Consider the following 16,854-nt stretch of genomic DNA (forward strand, 5'->3'; position numbering starts at 1 on the left):
CACTTGCTTCCCCGCCACTCACCTAAATCCCCAGGGAGGACACCACAGCGAGTAGTAGGCTTTCTGCCCGGTGCCGCTTTCACGGCTTTTCTACAAGTGTTTCTTTCTCACCTACATAGAACCTCGAAGTTAAAGGCACGAATCTCAGGCGTATCCCACCTCTCATCATCGTCTGTGGGCCCTGCTTCCTGGGGTACTGTGGGCTTGGCAATGTCCTGCAGATTTGGCCCTCAGGTTGCGTAAAGGGCTCATAGACTTCCAAGGGCTCCGATGAGGAGGCAACCGTGTCGTGGATGGAGGCATCACTGGAGGGAAACCTGATGGAAGGGAGGGAAACTGGACCGCAAAGACGGGGTTTCCCTGCCACAGTTGCTCTGGCCTTAGCTTTCCCATCTGCAAATGGGCGCAAGCCCGTGCACCTCAGTCTGTGGGGGGAGGGGGGCGAGGGGGAGGGGCGGGGCTGTGAGGATGCAGTGAACTGGTATTCGCCAGGTGCTTGCCTCTCTGACCGCTCTGTCACCCGGAAGTGATAAGCACGGGGCTTGTTTGGAAGGTAAAGGATCTGTCTGTTTAAATCACTGTCTCATACTTCTATTAACAGGCCACGGGCCCTGCAGGTGTGCCACAGCTCTGCATCTGATGCTTTCTGTGTTCTGGCCAGTTCCCGCCTTCTCCTCCAGCTACTGGTCACCCAGGCCCTACTTGCAGCCAAGACACATCCCTTCCTTCTAAGACTGTTTTCTCCTCCACCCCCAGATCTTCTGCATTTGAACACACTTCAGGCTGATTTGTCACTCACTTCCTCTGGGAAGCCTTCCCTGCTTTGTCCAGTGGACTCTGTGCTCTTGCTGGCATTCTGCTTTTAGTGATAATTACTATCATGCTGGCTTCCCTCAGCGAACTAGAAGAGTCGGGAGAGTGAGCTGCATGTCTCACTGTTTCTCCTGCAGTGTCTGGACATAAATGACACATATGGCCGTCCACAGGTGAAAGCACAGTGCCTCCCACACTGTGTGAGGACAGCATCCTGCTCCCACCAGATGTGTGCCATTAAAGGTGTGGGGATGTAGCTAAGCAGAGTGCTTGTCCATCATGCAAGAAGCTCTGGGCCTGATCCCCAGCATCTTTCATAACCAGGCAGGGTGACACACACACACACACACACACACACACACACACACACACACACACACACACCTATGGTCCCAGCACTTGGGAGCTAGAGGCAGGAGAATCAGGGCTTCAACACCATCCTTGACTATATAGTGAGTTTGAAGCCAGCCTGGGCTACTCGGGATTTTTTTTTCTAGAAAGAGAAAAGAGGGTGGTGGTGGAGGGAGGAGGAGGAGGAAGAGGAGGAAGGAAGCAGGAAGGGATGGAGGAAAGAAGGGAGGAGGGGAGGGAGGAAGACGCATGGATGGAAGAACGGTGGTCCCTAGCAGTGTAGCAACCGCCCTGTGGCAGGGCACTGTGTGAGCAGTCATGACGGTGCTGTGTGTTGGACGCCAGCTCCAGACTTGCACGGCAATGTCTTCACCTGGGTGTGCTCCTGTCTGTTAGGCACTGGGCTGCTAGGTTCAGAGGGTTAGGTGAGTGAGGAGCTGGAGGGGATGAGGATCCTGGGTATTCTCCCAGAGTCCTCTGCGGGTGTAGTCTCACTCGGGACAGGAGACTTGGAATTCAAGGCTTTTGTTGTCGCTTGTTTGTCTGTCAAAATATCAAAGGTCTTCAAATCCGGCCGGGCTAGCATTTCCCAGTACAGCTTCTGGGTTTACCTGTTTACACGTCTGTTACCATAGGAACAAAATCCAGGACAGGTGAAATTCATACCAGTAGCTGACCCTTGGGCCCCTTGGTCCTAGTTCTGAGTCTGAACAGAGAGGCGGGACATTTTTCCAGTTACCCACTAACCTACAGAGAATGTCCTAGAGGGGGTGCTTCTCTGCTTAGGCCCCACAGCCTTGGCTCAACGTCCATGCCTTCCAGGCAGTCTCTCTTCATCCTGAGCGAAGCTGGTCTCAGCATCCAGGATCTGCTGGCCTCCTGGTGAGCTGGTCTTCTGGTAGTCTATGTGAAGAGGAGCCTTTGTCTCCTCCTCGCCCCTGTCTCACTATGCACAGCCCAAGTCCTTGACTTACAGCAGCCACAGTGGGGCTCCAAGGGCAGGGCCTGGCGGTCTGATTAAGTCCGCCAGTCTGAGCTGGTTCCCCTCAGGAGGCCTTCCTCCCCGCCCTCACCCCCCATCCCTAAGCACTGGTGTCCACAATGCACTTGAGGAACATCGTGTCGTCTTTTACGTAGGCGTGCTTGGGTGACTGCAGCTTGCTGAGGGGGAAGAAGAGCGGGCAGCCACTGGCCACGTTGGTCTCAGTCTGCGGCCGCTGAAAGGAGGCTGAGCTCAGGTCCGGCCGGAAGGCATCGATGGCGTGCTCGCGGTTGTTCTGATCAAGTAGCATGAAGGTGACCTGCAAGGTAGGAGCAAGCGGAGGGGTCAGGCCTCAGAGGACAGCCCTGGCCCTCGCGGAAGCTGCAGCTCACTGCGTGGGCTGTGACGCGGACCCCTTAGTTCACGAGGAGAGGAGGCGGCAGTGCCGGGACTTGACGTGTGTGTGTGTGTGTGTGTGTGTGTGTGTGTGTGTGTGTGCGCGCGCGCGCTAGGGAAAGGGCCCACGGAGCAGAAGAAACATCTGGTACTGTGGCAGCTTTAGGCTTTGTCCGTCACTGGCCCACCCAGCAGGAAGGCAGTGGAAATCCGCACCCCCCCCCTTCCCATGTGTGTTCTTGTGTGCCTGCAAGCGCACACGCTCGCAATGCGAGTGGGTTAATCAGAGGTCGCCATCAGGGTGTCTTCCTCAATTGCCCTCCACCTTTACTTTTATTTATATATTTTCAGATGTGGAGATCACCGGCTAAGCTACGCTGGCTCTGGCTGGCTAGTAAGCCAGGGGCCTCATGTCTCCCCCTTCCCAGTTCTGGGACGACGGGGCCCTGTCCCTGCTTTTTTTGGGTGTGAGTTTTAGAGAATTGAATTCACCATTTGAGCCATCTCTCTAGGTCAACAGCAGCGGGGACTCTAACGTCGTCACTACACTGGCTGCTGAGGCTAAGGTGCACCTACACGTGGCCTCCTGACTCAGAAACTCTAGCTGGGACCTCCCGAGGGGGAGAAGCAGAGAAGCAGACGTCTGCTGGGGGCGGCCTTCTGTCCAAGCCTTGGGACTTCCGGCCACTGAGCCTCCGCTGCAGTACCCAGAGCAGATCCTTTGCCTCCCTGAGAAATAAATCACCTAAGTATGACACAAACTCTACCCTGGCACAAGCCCTCGGCTTCTTGTCACATACTCAAGCTGTTCTTAAACTTGCTGGCGCTGGAATTCCTGGGGAGGGCTTTAGACATCCCAGAGCTTGGGTCTTCAACCCTCCTCCAGGGTGCTCTGTTCCAGACACTGCAGCTCCTACTCTGAATGCTGGGGGAACCTTGGCTGTGGGATTTGCACTCGCCTTCATTTTATAAAAAGGAAACTGACGGCAGGAAGCAGGATGCTTGCTCAGGTCTCAAGCCCATGGCTAAAGGCAGCAGAAGCCAAGTCCCCATGCCCTCCCCAAACCCATCTTCTCACAGGGGTCCCCTACCTTATTTCGGAAAGGCCAGGGCAGTAACGCATCGTACTCTCCCCTCATGATCACGATGAACAGGGAGAGGTGAGTCTTCTTGCCTGAGCCGTCTCCGTTGAGGTACAGTCGCAGACACAGCTTGTAACCATACTTGGCAGTGTAGAAAGCTGAAAGGTGATGCGAGTGTTAGCACGGGGCAGCAGGGCGGGGCAGCAGGGCGGGGCAGCAGGGCGGGGCAGCAGGGCGGGGCAGCAGGGCGGGGCAGCAGGGCGGGGCAGATCAGGAGCTGGGGCGCAGCACGCAGGGACCTGAGGATACTGGGGTTTGGGGTCCAGCTCTCTTCTAGAAGAATGTGGAGGAAGGCCACGCTCTTGGAGGTTGCCTAGGCCAGGGGTCGGCACCTGGCCCTTCTGATCACAGGGAAGGCCCCACACTTTATGCTTCTGACTCAGCAGCGGGGTTGGTCAGCATCTGTGGTTTCAACACTTCCCTGGGATGCCATGCAGCTACACACGGAAGTGACCGTCTTCCATCAAGAACTAGAGGCTACACGGAAGCTACCATCTTCACCATCAGGTAACTAGAGGCCAAGGCGAGGAAAGGGAAGTGGCTGGGCATTGTCTTACATGCTGGGGAGGAATTAGGGTTAAGTCCCAGGCCTTCCGGATCTTGGCACTGATTTTTCTCTGTTGCCCAAAGGTTGGGCCCTCCCTGGACGCTGGCTCGAGAAGAGCACTTCTTGGTTCTGCTAGCAACCATTGGAAATGGCCCCAAGAGGCAAGGGTCTGCTGCAACTCCTGGTTACCCTGCCTGGGGTCTTATGGGGCTCTCTCCCTAATGGTGCACCCCTCGGCAGAGCCCTGTGCAGCTCTAGTCAGCCTGCCTGCTGGTGTGGAAAACATGGCTGTGAGGACAAGCACTTGGCAAGGCTCTTAGATGTCCCATCCAGGAATGGCCTGGTCCTGGCAGATAATGTGGCTTATACAGACCCAGAGCTGCATGCAAACACTATATGTATGCCAGCCATATGTGTATATACACACCCAGGTGTTTTATCAGTCACCGAATAGCAACAGCTACCAGGTCACGGTTAAATCATTGTTCTGAGCAAGAGGCCCAGAAACAAGGGAAGAACCGCTCAATTCACTGACGCCCACGGTCTTCCCACCAGGCACACGGCTCCCTGGTGCCTGACTTGGTGGTCCTCTGCCTCCTACTGCAGATCGCTGGCTGGAGAGTTCTTCTATCTTCTCCAGTCTCACTGTCGAATTTAGGCTTCCAGCCCCGCCCCCTTCTCATCCCACAGCCCCCACGAAGAACCTGTCTTTTATTCCTCTTCGTAGAGTGCAGATGACAGTCAGGGAGGAGGGAGGGCTGTTGCTGTGCTCCCAAGAGCTATGGGTCAGACACAGTTTCTGTCTCCTTCAAATCCTTGGCAGGGGCCCCAGCCTGACCCAGCACGGCTGGTCTCAATTCGTGTCTCCTGGGCCCCTGTAGGAACCAGGCCCAACTGGGCTGCCTGCCTGTCTTGCTGTTTCATGTCCTGTTTCTAGCAGCTTCCATGCCTGTGTTTATCTTGGTTAGCTAGTGGTGTTTACTGCTCTGAGAACGCGCCCCTCCCTTCCTCGAGACTTTTCCTCCTGTGTGCGATCACCTCTTGAGGGATTTCACCTGGGAGGAGGAGTCCTGTTTGGCTGCCTATAAGAAGGCTCTTTGGAACTCTGAAGGGAATGAGAATAATAAACTGCTGTCGTGGCTGCTGCTCTCTTAGCACGAAGGACCCGCTGTGTTATTGTGTGTGTGTGTGTGTGTGTGTGTGTGTGTGTGTGTGTGTGTGTGTGAGTTAAATCCACAGTCCCTCGCCCTTGACTCGGTACCTCGGTGGCGTGGGCACCACAGGCCCCCTGGGGCTCATCTCTCCTACCACTCTTTGTGCCCACAAGGAGTTACCTGGAGAGAAGAGGCTGACAGTCCTGCCACACACTGACTCGTGGCACCGCCTGGTGACGTTGGTGATCTTCCACAGGAAGGTGCCATCAAAGGAAGCCTCTTCCATGAGTCGCAGGCTCTGCTCAAGCTTGCCCAGGACCTGGTCTTTTTGGGCCAGGGTCTGCTGCAACTCCACCACCTGCAGAGAAGGCTGGTCAGCCAGAGGGACCAGCACCCAGCTTGGGGGAGCATTGGAGACAGTGGATCTTGGGAATACATTCACCCCAAAGAGGGTTTTCTGACCAAGCATCACCCAGAGCCTGCACATGCACTTGCACTTCATGTTGCCCCATGCTTGGAGCCCGCCGCCCTCTCTTCTTGTTCCCCTGGCGAGACCCTAGCCACCCAGCAGGATCCCAGTTCACAAGCCCTTCTTGTAAAGCTTCCCAAGAGCCGAGGGTCGGACACAGTTTCTGTCTGGCCTAGCCATCTGCTCTCTCTCACTGTGGTTCACAGCTCCTGTCCATGCTGTCGGCCCATGGTGGCCCTCCTTTCCTCTCTGCGTCCTCACCTTGCATAGTGCTCAGTAGCTAGAGTGGAGTCAGAAGTCTGGTGAGATGGAAACCCTCGAGGCCCGCAGGGGACCTACTTCACCACTGGGGTGAGAGTGCATGGTTTTAGCAGAGGCTTTGTGTGCCCCTTGAGCCCCAGTGCCCGGCCCATCTGGTAGGTTTCCCCAGTGAAATGTTAAAGAATAAACTTCAGTCATGAGAGAGAAGGTGAGTAGCTCACACCCACTTGGCAGGTTATGGTAGGGGTGGAACTAAAGGCAGGCCCAGACAAGTGAGAGAAAGTGACAAAGCAACAGGGGGCTGGAGAGATGACTCAGAGGTTTAGGACACTGACTGCTCTTCCAAAGGTACTGAGTTCAATTCCCAGCAACCACATGGTGGCTCACAACCATCTACAGTGAGATCTGGTGCCCTCTTCTGGCATGCAGGTGTACAGACAGACAGAACACTGTACACATAACCAACCAACCAATCAATCAATCTTTAAAAAAAAAAAAGAAAAAAAGCAACAGGAAGGGTGGCACACACCTTTAATACTAGCATTTAGGAGGCAGAGGCAAGCAGAGCTCTGTGAATTGGAGGCCAGCCTGGTCTACAGAGCGATTTCCAGGACAGCTAAGGCTCTGTTACACAGAGAAACCCTGTCTGGAAAAAAAAACCAAAACCAAACCAAGGCAGCAGGAGCTTGGTGGCTGGCTATATTAGGAAAAGTGTAGCTTCTGGAATAAAGGAGTTAGGCTGAGAACGATGGGACTGCTCTCTGCATGCACAACATTGTAGAGACAGGAGCAGAGCTTACGAGCACACTGGGGCCCGCCACGCTCTGAAGTCCGTTAGGATGTGAGCACTCACTATACGCTCTGGAGAGCAGCTGTGGTGACGAGCTGGCAGGTTGTTCTGTGGGCCCTGAGGGGCACAGCCAGGAACAATACAGGAAGGACTCTGTCGCAGTGGAAACTGCCCAACAATGGAATGAGAAGCCAGGGAGGGAGCCCATGAGCGGAGGAGGCCAGGGAGGGAGTCTATGTGGAGGGTGCCAGAGAGGGAGCCCATGGGCGGAGGGTTCCTGGTGAATTCTAAGGAGCAGACCTGAAGCATTTGGATAGCGCGGCATTGGCTTTTACCCAAGCTTCTGACTCAGGGGCGATGGCCTTGGATGGAGGCAAATGCTCTGAGAAGGATGAATGACTAGCAGGCTGAAATGGGCTCCCTGACCTGACTCTGAAAACGCACGCCCTTCTCACTCACCCTCTGCTCCAAGCTCAGGATGTGCTCTCGGTCCAACTGACTCTGGTGGATGGAGGCAGCCAGCGCCAGGTGGGAAGCCTCCACTTCCTTATTGAGGACAGCGACGATGTTCTCAAACACACGCAGCTTCTCCTCCAGCTGAGCCAGCATCTTCTCCTTCAGGACGTGCCCCAGGGCCTGCTCTTCCTGGCTCTCACAGCAAGGTGCCCGGTAGCAGTCTACCTCCAGGTCCCCTGTCACTTCCACAGCTGCCTGAAGCTGCAACTCTGACAGGTTCTGCTCCAGGGCCATGGGCGTGGAGCCCAGGTTGGAGCCTGGCAAGGACTTCCATTCCTTTAGGACCCCCAGAAGCAGGTGGAGGTGGGAGGCCTGGGAGGTGGCCTCATGCTCCCGCATAGACTGTGGGGTCCCCTGATGAAAGAATGAGGGTCTTTAGTGAATGGCGAAGTGGAAGGAGACCCTGGGAACCCGCAAAGAAACATGACATCAAAGGCCACCAAGCAAAACCAGAGCCATTATCCCAGCAAACAGAAAGTGGCTGTCTGTATTGGGTAGAGGTGGGGTGGAGCTGTGCGCAGGAATATAGACCTTAGATATGCCTACAGGGAGGATGTATCCCAGGCTCTAGTGAGACCACCCTGTCCAGCCCTTGAGCGTAATGACAATTCAGGACCATGGAGAGGGGTGTGTTGGGGGCACTTGAGTAACAACAAGGGCTTAGTGAGGCTTTAAGAAGCATTTCCCATTGGCTAGATCTGGGTCGGGGTTCGATGTTTACTGCAAGTATAGTCCTTGGCTGGTGCCATAGTTTGAGTAGGACCCCTGGGCCCAGATCCGCCCATCATAAGGTTCTTTTTGTAGGTTTGTAGGACCTTCTGGATCCTTCTATTTCCCCATTCTCCCATGCTTCTCTCACCTAGAGTCCCAATAGGATGTCCTTCCCTCTGCCCCACTTTTCTGATAAGTGAAGACTTTCATGGGACATGCCTCTTGAGCTAGTGTCCAGATGTAAGTGAGTATATACCATTTGACTCTTTCTGCTTCTGGATTAACTCACTCATTATGATGATTTCTAGTTCAATCCATTTGTCCACAAATTTCGGAAATTCCTTGTTTTTAATAGCTGAGTAGTATTCCATAGTGTAAATTTACCAGGACATTTTCCACAGTTGAGTGGAGAGTGGGGACTGACTTTCACATGAACTCTGGTGCCCCATATTTGACCATGTCCCCTTGATGGGTGACCTGATGGCACTCAGAGGAAGGATAACAGGCTACCAAGAAGAGATTTGATACCCTATGAGCATATACAGGGAGAGGAAGTCCTCCTCAGTCACAGACATAGAGGAGGGGAGTAGGGGGAAAGCGGGAGGGAAGGAGGAATGGGAGGATACAAGGGATGGGATAACTATTGAGATGTAATATGAATGAATGAATTAAAAAATGGTGAGAAAAAAAAAAAGAAGCACTTCCCATAGGGATTTGTTGCTAGGTAACTCATTATCATAGGAGATACCCAGAGCAGTAGCTTGGTGCTTTGGGAAGGTTGAGAGAGAGAGAGAGAGAGAGAGAGAGAGAGAGAGAGAGAGAGAGAGAGAGAGAGAGTTTAGGATCATGGACAGATTTGATATTCTGTCACTTACTTTGAATGAACAGCCAACATCCACAAAGGGACACACAGCTCCAGCCTCTGCCACATCAGGGTGATCCTGGAAATGATAACTGCATCACTGGATGCTGGGAGGACCACTCCAATGGCTCATTCAAAGCAACAGGGCCCAACGAGGCCAGAGCTGGCCAGGCACATGCCTTGGCCTAATCTGCTCCTTCTAGCCGGCCTACTTTGTTCCACCTTAGGAGTCTCATCCCTTTTAGGATTGTCCTACCGAGAGAGGGCTGAGCCCTGCGGTCAGTCATTTGGAACAGCATGGTTTGTCCTGTTGGGACATGGTCCACACAGCTTTGGAACTAGCCCTCGGTGGACTCTCCTGTTACCCCAATGAAAGAGCACTTCCCATTTGTCAGGACCGCTGAGATGAAGAATGACAAGGCCGGTCCAGCAATGACACAGGGCAACAAAAGCAAAGTAGTATAGACACATTGGAAAACTTAAGGAAGTAACTTATTTAATAATAATACTTTTTTTTTTTTAAATACAGGGCCTCACTATGTAGCCCTAGCTGACCTGGACCTTGCTATGTGGAACAGGTTAGCCCCAAACTCACAGAAATCCTCCTGCCTCTGTCATCAAGTCCTCTCCCAAGTGCTGGGACTAAAGCCATCACACCTGACTGGCCTTGAACTTCTGGTCATCCCGCCTCTGTTTCCTGAGTGCCGAGGATAAGCGTGTCACCAGTCTTGGTGTGTGTGATAATCGACCTACAGATATCACATATCCCACTCACAGGAACGTATTCAAGGGAAACAGAAACTCGTGTCTACACAGAGATGTGTGTGACTACGCACAACGGCTTAGTTCACAACAATTGTAATCTGGAAACCATCTGGAATCAGCCTGGGGAGTCATAAAATATCTCTCTCTCTCTCTCTCTCTCTCCTGTCTCTGTCTCTCTCTTTTGGTTTTTCAATACAGGGTTTCTCTGTGTAGCCTTGGCTGTCCTGGACTCTCTTTGTAGACCAGGCTGGCCTTGAACTCACGGCGATCCACCTGCCTCTGCCTCCCAAGTGCTGGGATTAAAGACGTGCACCACCACTACCTGGCATACAGAATGTATCTTAAATGTATCACAAAAGGCATCTTTTCCCTACAGAAACCAATTCAGTCATCAAAGGGAATTAATATCATCATCCACCATAGCACAGAGGGACCTTGAAGCCATTATATTAAATGAAAGAAGTCAGATATAAAAAGGTCTCCTGCTCCAGGCTATCCTTCTGAAGGAAGTCTCGGAGAGGCAACATGGTCCTGACAGGCAGTAACGTGATGCCTGTCACTAGGCTGCGTGTACAGGCGTGACTGACTCTTTGTGGGACAGAGGCCTTGCCCTCTCAGCAGCAGGGATCCACCCGATTGTGTACATTAACCAGGACTTTATCAAATTGTACACTTAACACGAGCACATTTCCTCTACATTAAGTAATAGCTTGATTTTACGAAAGCTTGTTTTGGCAGGATAATCACGGGGGATGAAAAGGAGGGGAGGCTAGAGGGCTTCAGACCTGGCCAGACGCAAGGCTGCAGGATCTGCTTTTCCCAAAGCTGATTCATTCATTGGTTTGGGATGAAGAGCCTAGCCTACTACAGCCCCGCCCACCTGCCCCACTGCCCTTTGCTGCAGGACCAAGCTGCTCCCAACCAAGAATAGGAAACAGATGTTTATGTGGGCAGGCAGAGGGTGGCCGTGGCAGGGAGATACACTGGCTTTGGGACTGTGCCTCCGTGAAGCGTCTCCAGCAGGTCACTGCTGATGGCATGTGGCTCAAGGACACCAGATGCAGTAGTTTGTGACCTAGGAGCCTCTAGGGCCCTCTGACTCCTTCATGTCCACAGCTCCCATCCTTTGTGGCTTGAAGGTGACCATCCTCAGAAGGAGAAGAAGATCGTGGGACAGCTAACACGGGAACTTGGACTTCTCCCCCACAGTGGGATGGACCCACGGGTAAGCAGAGCTTGTGGGTAGAACAGCCTGCTGTAGGCCTCATGGACGTCTGGCTCATCCTGACGATGAGGCATGCACAGTCTTCTGTGACTAGCTTTGAATGCTGAAAGATGGACAGGGCGGCTCAAGAGTCTCCTTAGGCCCTAGGGTCAGCCAGGGTGCCAGATCTGGTCACTAATCACTCACTTCTTACCAGCACATACTTGGGGTGTGGGCTCCAGAGGTGACCTATATATCTAAAAATATTTAATCAATATATATAATCAATACCAAATAATTATATGTATTATTATATTACACAATTATATATTATATTAAAAATAGTGATGTATAATGTATCTTATATTACATGCTTTTATATAATATAATCCATGTAATTATATGTAATATTATATATTGTATTAATACTACATTATAGAATATATTGGAGTCCTGTTACTTCTTAGTGTCACGGCATTGGTAGAGTTACTAAGCTCTTCATGTTTTAGTTTCCTTCTGCAAAATGAGATAACATTAACCTATCCTACGTTATAATAAGGATATGAGCTAGTATACATAAGTGCTCATATTGTTTACCTCTTGTTGGTGTGACAACACAACACATACTTAATGATTTACCACAATACAAAACTTATAATTTCAAAGTTTTGAAGGCAGCATGTTCCTCTGGAGGCTTTGTGTGTGTGTGTGTGTCTCAGCAAATGGAATTTCCTAGGTCCTGGTTTGTTTGTTTGTGTAGCATGTGTGTGTGTGTGTGTGTGTGTGTGTGTGTGTGTGTGTGTGTGTGTGTGCGCTAGTGGACTACAAGTCCCAGCAATTCTCCTGTCTCCACCCCTTGCAGTGATGGTGTTACAGGTATGCATGGCCAAGCCCAGCTTTTTTTTTTTCGTTTCGAGTCAGAGTTTCTCTGTGTAGCCTTGGCCATCCCGGACTTGCTTTGTAGACCAGGTTGCCCTTGAACTCAGTGATCCACCTGCCTCTGCCTCTGCCTCCGTAGTGCTGGGATTAAAGGTGTGCACCATCGTGCCCGGCTCCTTTTTTTTTTTTTTTTTTTTTTTACACACAGGTGCTTGGGATTTGAACATGGGTCCTCCTACTTACACATCAGGCACTGTTGTCTGTCTAGCCCTTCCCCAAGCCCCATCCCCCACCCCCAAGACAGTGGGTCTCCTACCCCCACTGCCACTTGTTCAAGAAGGTCATTCCAGGAAAGAATGTCCTCTCTAATATTTGTTTGCTGTGTTGGTAACTAGCAGATGATTCTGGGCCCTTTGTAAGGAGATAGTGATCTAGTACGGACTTGGGGGGTGAGGACAGCCTGCTAAGCAGATGGTGTGGGGAGGGTTTGTGAGATGGGCACCCTGGGCTGAACTCATCTGTTCTGCAGCCTGGCCTCTCTGCCTAGCTTCTGTCTCCTAAGTACTCCAGATGTGCAGGCAAACTTGGGAGTGACCACATGCAGAGGGCCCACTTAGTATTAGTCACTTTCCTTAGGTCAAAAGTCCCCTAAAGTTCCCATTGGGGACAGGATCAGAGGAGTTACCCTGTGCCTCATGCAGTCAGTGTTCATAACCACTGAGGTATCTCTCCAGCCCCTTACTTTGTCTTAAGGCAGCAAATTTTAACTTGTGTTCTTGCTGAGCCCCTGGACATCCTTCAAGTCTCTGAGGGGCTGGGGCGGGAGAGAGAGAGAGAAAAAAAATGGGCTAACTATGAGCACTGTGCTCCAGGCATGGCTTCTATCCTAACCTGCTTGCGTTGGGTTTTATCTTGATAAAGATGAAAGAATTAAAGCTGCCAGATTAAGTGACGTTAAAACATGTCTGGCCCACGTTACCTAACATTTATGTACGTGGCGTGTTTTAATTTTGCTAAGAGGAAACAACAGAACAAGCCTCGGAAAGCACAGAGCTGTACACACGGCCGTGAGGCATCTGTGTCTGCTCCCTTGTGGTAGCTGGTTCAGAGACAGCCCACTTAGGGAGGCTCAGAAGTTCTTCCGTGGAAATGAACTTGTTCCTTGTTCTCTGAGAGCCCATTAGAGGTGGGGCGTGTGGTGTGCTGGGAGCTGAGAAATGGAAGGGAAAGCCAGCCAATCGGCACTGGGCAAGGCAGGAAGTCCCCACACTCTCTGAATGACAGGTATTGGCACAAAGGAAGGAGGTCAGGCGTGGAGCCCTTTCTGCATCTGGGCCCCTGGGTGAGAGGTGGGGAAACCCTGGAAGCTGTTGACCCATGACTCAGATATCACAGATCCTGAGAAGAACCTCTTAGAACTAACTTAGCATCTTTATTTTTCCAAGGGAGAAATAGGGTATGGGCTTTGCCTCCAGCCACACACTGAGGGATACAAACCCATCCTTGCACACACCATGGGCCACCCGGGTCACTGTTAGAGGGAGCTTTGGCTGAAGGCATGATGTGTTTGTCTCACCACGGAGACAGAGAGGATGACCAAACAGAGAGACCCTGGCCACTGAAAGTCCCAGTGTGCCCTTCCTTGACTGTAAATCAAGAGGTCAGGTGTTCTGCAATGACTCCTATACGGTTTGGACCCACACAAGTTTTGTTTGGAATTTGAACTGTGAGATTAACCTAAAGATTGCCATCGTTTTCCTGTGTCTTGTAAAAACATTTACCCCAAATTCCTATCTGCTTCCGTGTCATTTCAGAGACGTATAAAGGAAGGGGAAACTTTCAGGTTAAAGGTTGAGTCCTGGGGCTCTACATGTCTTCTCCCTGCTCTGGGATTGTATGTGTTATTGCACACAGCTTTTATTACATGGGTTTTAGTGATCAAACTCAGGCCCTCACCGACGGAGCCAGCCCATCAGTCTCCAAAAGACAGACAGCTCTTCTTCCCTGTCGATGCTAACGTACCTTCTCCTGAAGGTTTCCTGGACTCACAGGTTGGAGGCTGTTTGCTCTGCATTTAGGACAGATCTGCTCCTCGCCGTCTCTGGGGGGAAAAAAGAGAATAAGTCTCAAATAAGGTACCACACCTTGCTGGTATTTGCCATTGGTCACTTGCCACCCTCTAAGCCCAGAACCTTGTCTCTTGCATTAACTCCACAGTCCTAGCGCCCCACTGACAAGCCTCCGAAGCCCTGGGCATCTGCTGTGCCCTGAAACTTGCAGTGAGTTGCTTTCCCAGCCCCACCTGCCTTGACCTGATGGTCCCCTCCCTCATCCGTGTGGTGTAGAGATACCCACGCAAGTGCCTGCTTACAGGGTCTCTACGGGAAGAATTCCACGCACTGACTCGCCTTTTTCAAATTCGCAAGAACTCTGAATTCTCCCCAGTACTCTCAATCGCAGGGGTTTTAGGCAAGGGATGATGGGTGCAGAACTGCATTTCTTTTTCTCAGTGCCCTGCATGTAGCTCTGGTGTCTTATATTTTGGCCATAGCAGGTCATCTTGGCCTACTGAAAACAAGAAGAGACCTCAGAGTCTATCTGCCGGGAACGGGTATCAGATTCGGACCCGGATGCTGCGTGGGCCCACCTGTTTATGTAGTTCTGACTGACAGTGAGTGCTGCTGCCCAAGCCTCTTTCTAGGCGAGGAAAATAAGGCCACGGGAGCGAGGCAAACGCAGAGTAGGGGCAGAGGCACCTCAGGCCCTCAGGCCGGGACCCTGCCTGCCCTCAGCACCCAGCTTCTTCTCTTCAGTCCCCTGCCAGGTTTTCAGTAGGGGTGGGGAACCCAGTCTGAGCTCACAGCATCAGCTGGCCGGGGAGCCCAGTCACTTGTGGCCTCCACCCCCACCTGGCCTTCCCCACCGCCACAACCTCCCACAGTGTTCCTGCAGCCTGCGCGCCTTTAGTCAGAGAATGTGGATTCAGTTTGACTGATTCAATTTCCCCACATCCTTAAGCTGTGAGGTCCCAAAGAAAAGGCCACGCCTGTGGACCATATAGGAGTATCTTCACCAGGAAACCTGCCGGAGGCCAGGGGACTTGAGCTCTCTGGGAGACTTTGCGGGTCTCATCTATTCAGTGAGGTGGTAATTGTACTGAGTTCTGCAAGCTGGTCTGGGGACACAGGGACAGGGTACTGGGCACACAGTAATTGCTTAAGGAAGGGCTCTACTGATGCAGTTATTTACACTTTAAGCATAAATATATACCCTACTGTATCTTTGTCCCTTTAACTGGCTTTAATAAAACAAAACAGTGTTTTATCACAGTTTGATATTTGCCCAGGAGGCCTGTGATCATCATTATTAGAAGTTTTGAGACTATTATTGATCGAGTCCTGTAACAATTTTGTGAGGCAGAAGGCAACACCACAGGCCTTGGAGGCACCCGAGGTTCACGTCAGGCCACTCAGAGAAGTGGCTGAGTGGTGCTTAATATTCTACCTTAATAGTAGTTGGATTGAGAGCTTTCTGTGGCTACTCATCTATCTACCCACAGCCAGAGGGGCAGTATTGAGAAGAAAAGAGTGTGGAAATCGAGGCCCAGAGAGGCGAAGTTACCTGCCCACACTCACCAGTTCCCGTCAACCCCACCTCCCTTCAGGGGTTCCTCCTTGGGAGTCTTTCCCATCCACCTTTGGCTCTTTGGCCCCTCACCTCAGGTTCTCAGAGAGACAGGCTGTGCAGCAGAGAGCTCTCGGCTCTGATGGGTCCTGGCAGGCGGCTGGGGGGCAACCAAACTGAAACTCGTTTTCATCGGGGGCTGAGCTGGAGGCCATCTTGTGGTCTCAGATGGCCAGAGGACCAGCCTTGAGGAGTCTGTAGAGAGAAGTGGGTCCCAGCCTGGGCAACCCGTTCTGGTGACTTTATCTTCTCCTCTCTGGCTTGTGTGGTGTGACGTCACAGTTGAGTCACTCACGGCAGGGATGGAGGAGGAATTACCCCCCTTGTGGTTAAAAAAAAAATCCCCTGGACAGAGGCTGAAAACTTTTAGGAGTGTCCAGATATTTTTTTCAGAATGAGAAAGAGCGAGAGACAGTCTCAGAGGAAGAGAGCAGGCTTGGCTCTCCTGAGTCGCTGTTCCTCTGCCGGAGAACCGCAGGCTGCTGCTGGCTTCCTCAGTCCTCTCCCTGGGGCACCCTGGTGGAGAGGCCAAGGTTGGCCATTTGTTTTACGCCCACCCCCGACTCCCTGAGACAGTGGGTGGTGACAGTGGGGCTCACCTTTCTGATGGAAATCCCCAGTGTCCTGAAAGCAGGTTCAAAATTCAAGTTCTGGGTCCTCCAGGGTGTCTGGGTGGCCTCGGATAAAAGTCACTTTCTTACACTGTCACTTGGTTGCCTTATCTCTGAAGAAATGGATTGCAACAAATGATCTCTAGGTTTTATCACTGGGGACCCTATGACTGAGGCAACCAGAGGCAGCAGGAAGGCCTCTGATGACCCCACCCTGCCCGTGGTGTTACACATCAGTCGTGACATGACAGTGACAAGTGAACAGGGTCCTCCCTTCCCTTGAAGTCTAAGGCCTTAGCACCTCAGACTGAGCAGTGCCCTCCTCCCAAGCCCCACTCAGGAAGTCACTGATGGCTGTGCATCTGGTTCGGAGGCGCCACTTCTCTGTTGAGAAGACAGCACCGGGTGGGTCCAGGTTCTTGGGCACCTGTTCCATGTGTGTATGGAGGATGGACATGGAAAACACACCTCTGGCCAGCCATGTGTGCTGGGCTGACTTTCTCCTCCAGGCCTTACAATCCTTCTGTAGCCCCATGCTCAATGTGAGGTGTGAGGCTGAAAGACACACAGCCCATGGTAGAGCAGTGGGAACTGGAAAAGGGCTGTGCTGTTCCCCCACGGGAGAGATAAGAACAAGGCAGCTTGGTGAAGTCTCAGAGCCTGGGGTGTGAGCCAGAGCATCCACGTGGTCTCAGACTGTCAAGTGACAAAGACGGC

The 16,854-nt window shown here is 52.1% G+C and overlaps 1 protein-coding gene and 1 long non-coding RNA gene across 4 annotated transcripts; one reads left to right on the forward strand and one right to left on the reverse strand.

The window, feature by feature from the left end:
- Positions 1–1,283: 1,283 nt before the first annotated feature.
- TRAF1 (TNF receptor associated factor 1) lies at positions 1,284–16,457 on the reverse strand. Its single transcript, XM_084799394.1, has 8 exons — positions 16,126–16,457; positions 15,560–16,042; positions 13,865–13,943; positions 9,008–9,073; positions 7,365–7,775; positions 5,566–5,743; positions 3,634–3,782; positions 1,284–2,465 (listed from the first exon to the last, which is right to left on the reverse strand). The coding sequence occupies exons 2-8, from the start codon at positions 15,679–15,681 to the stop codon at positions 2,247–2,249; spliced, it is 1,224 nt and encodes a 407-aa protein (XP_084655520.1). The 5' UTR covers positions 15,682–16,042; positions 16,126–16,457; the 3' UTR covers positions 1,284–2,246.
- LOC311607558 lies at positions 2,392–5,500 on the forward strand. Of its 3 annotated transcripts, none has more exons than XR_014782633.1 (3): positions 2,392–2,472; positions 4,036–4,191; positions 4,315–5,500. It is a non-coding gene; the product is annotated as an uncharacterized lncRNA (long non-coding RNA). The 3 variants fall into 3 exon arrangements; XR_014782634.1 differs by having other exon boundaries at positions 4,071–4,191; XR_014782635.1 differs by having other exon boundaries at positions 2,413–2,472; positions 4,068–4,191.
- Positions 16,458–16,854: the final 397 nt, after the last annotated feature.

The sequence above is a fragment of the Acomys minous genome (genome assembly GCF_964271855.1).
Source record: "Acomys minous genome assembly, chromosome: 10".
NCBI classification, from domain to species: Eukaryota; Metazoa; Chordata; class Mammalia; order Rodentia; family Muridae; genus Acomys; species Acomys minous.

Excerpts from the sequence above, each read along its gene's own strand:
- TRAF1 (XM_084799394.1), bottom strand. The coding sequence starts at position 15,681 with ATGGCCTCCAGCTCAGCCCCCGATGAAAACGAGTTTCAGTTTGGTTGC. Across the intron at positions 9,074-13,864 it reads CAGGAAACCTTCAGGAGAAG|GATCACCCTGATGTGGCAGA; the intron begins GTACGTTAGCAT and ends TATCATTTCCAG. Across the intron at positions 5,744-7,364 it reads TCCTGAGCTTGGAGCAGAGG|GTGGTGGAGTTGCAGCAGAC; the intron begins GTGAGTGAGAAG and ends CCTTCTCTGCAG.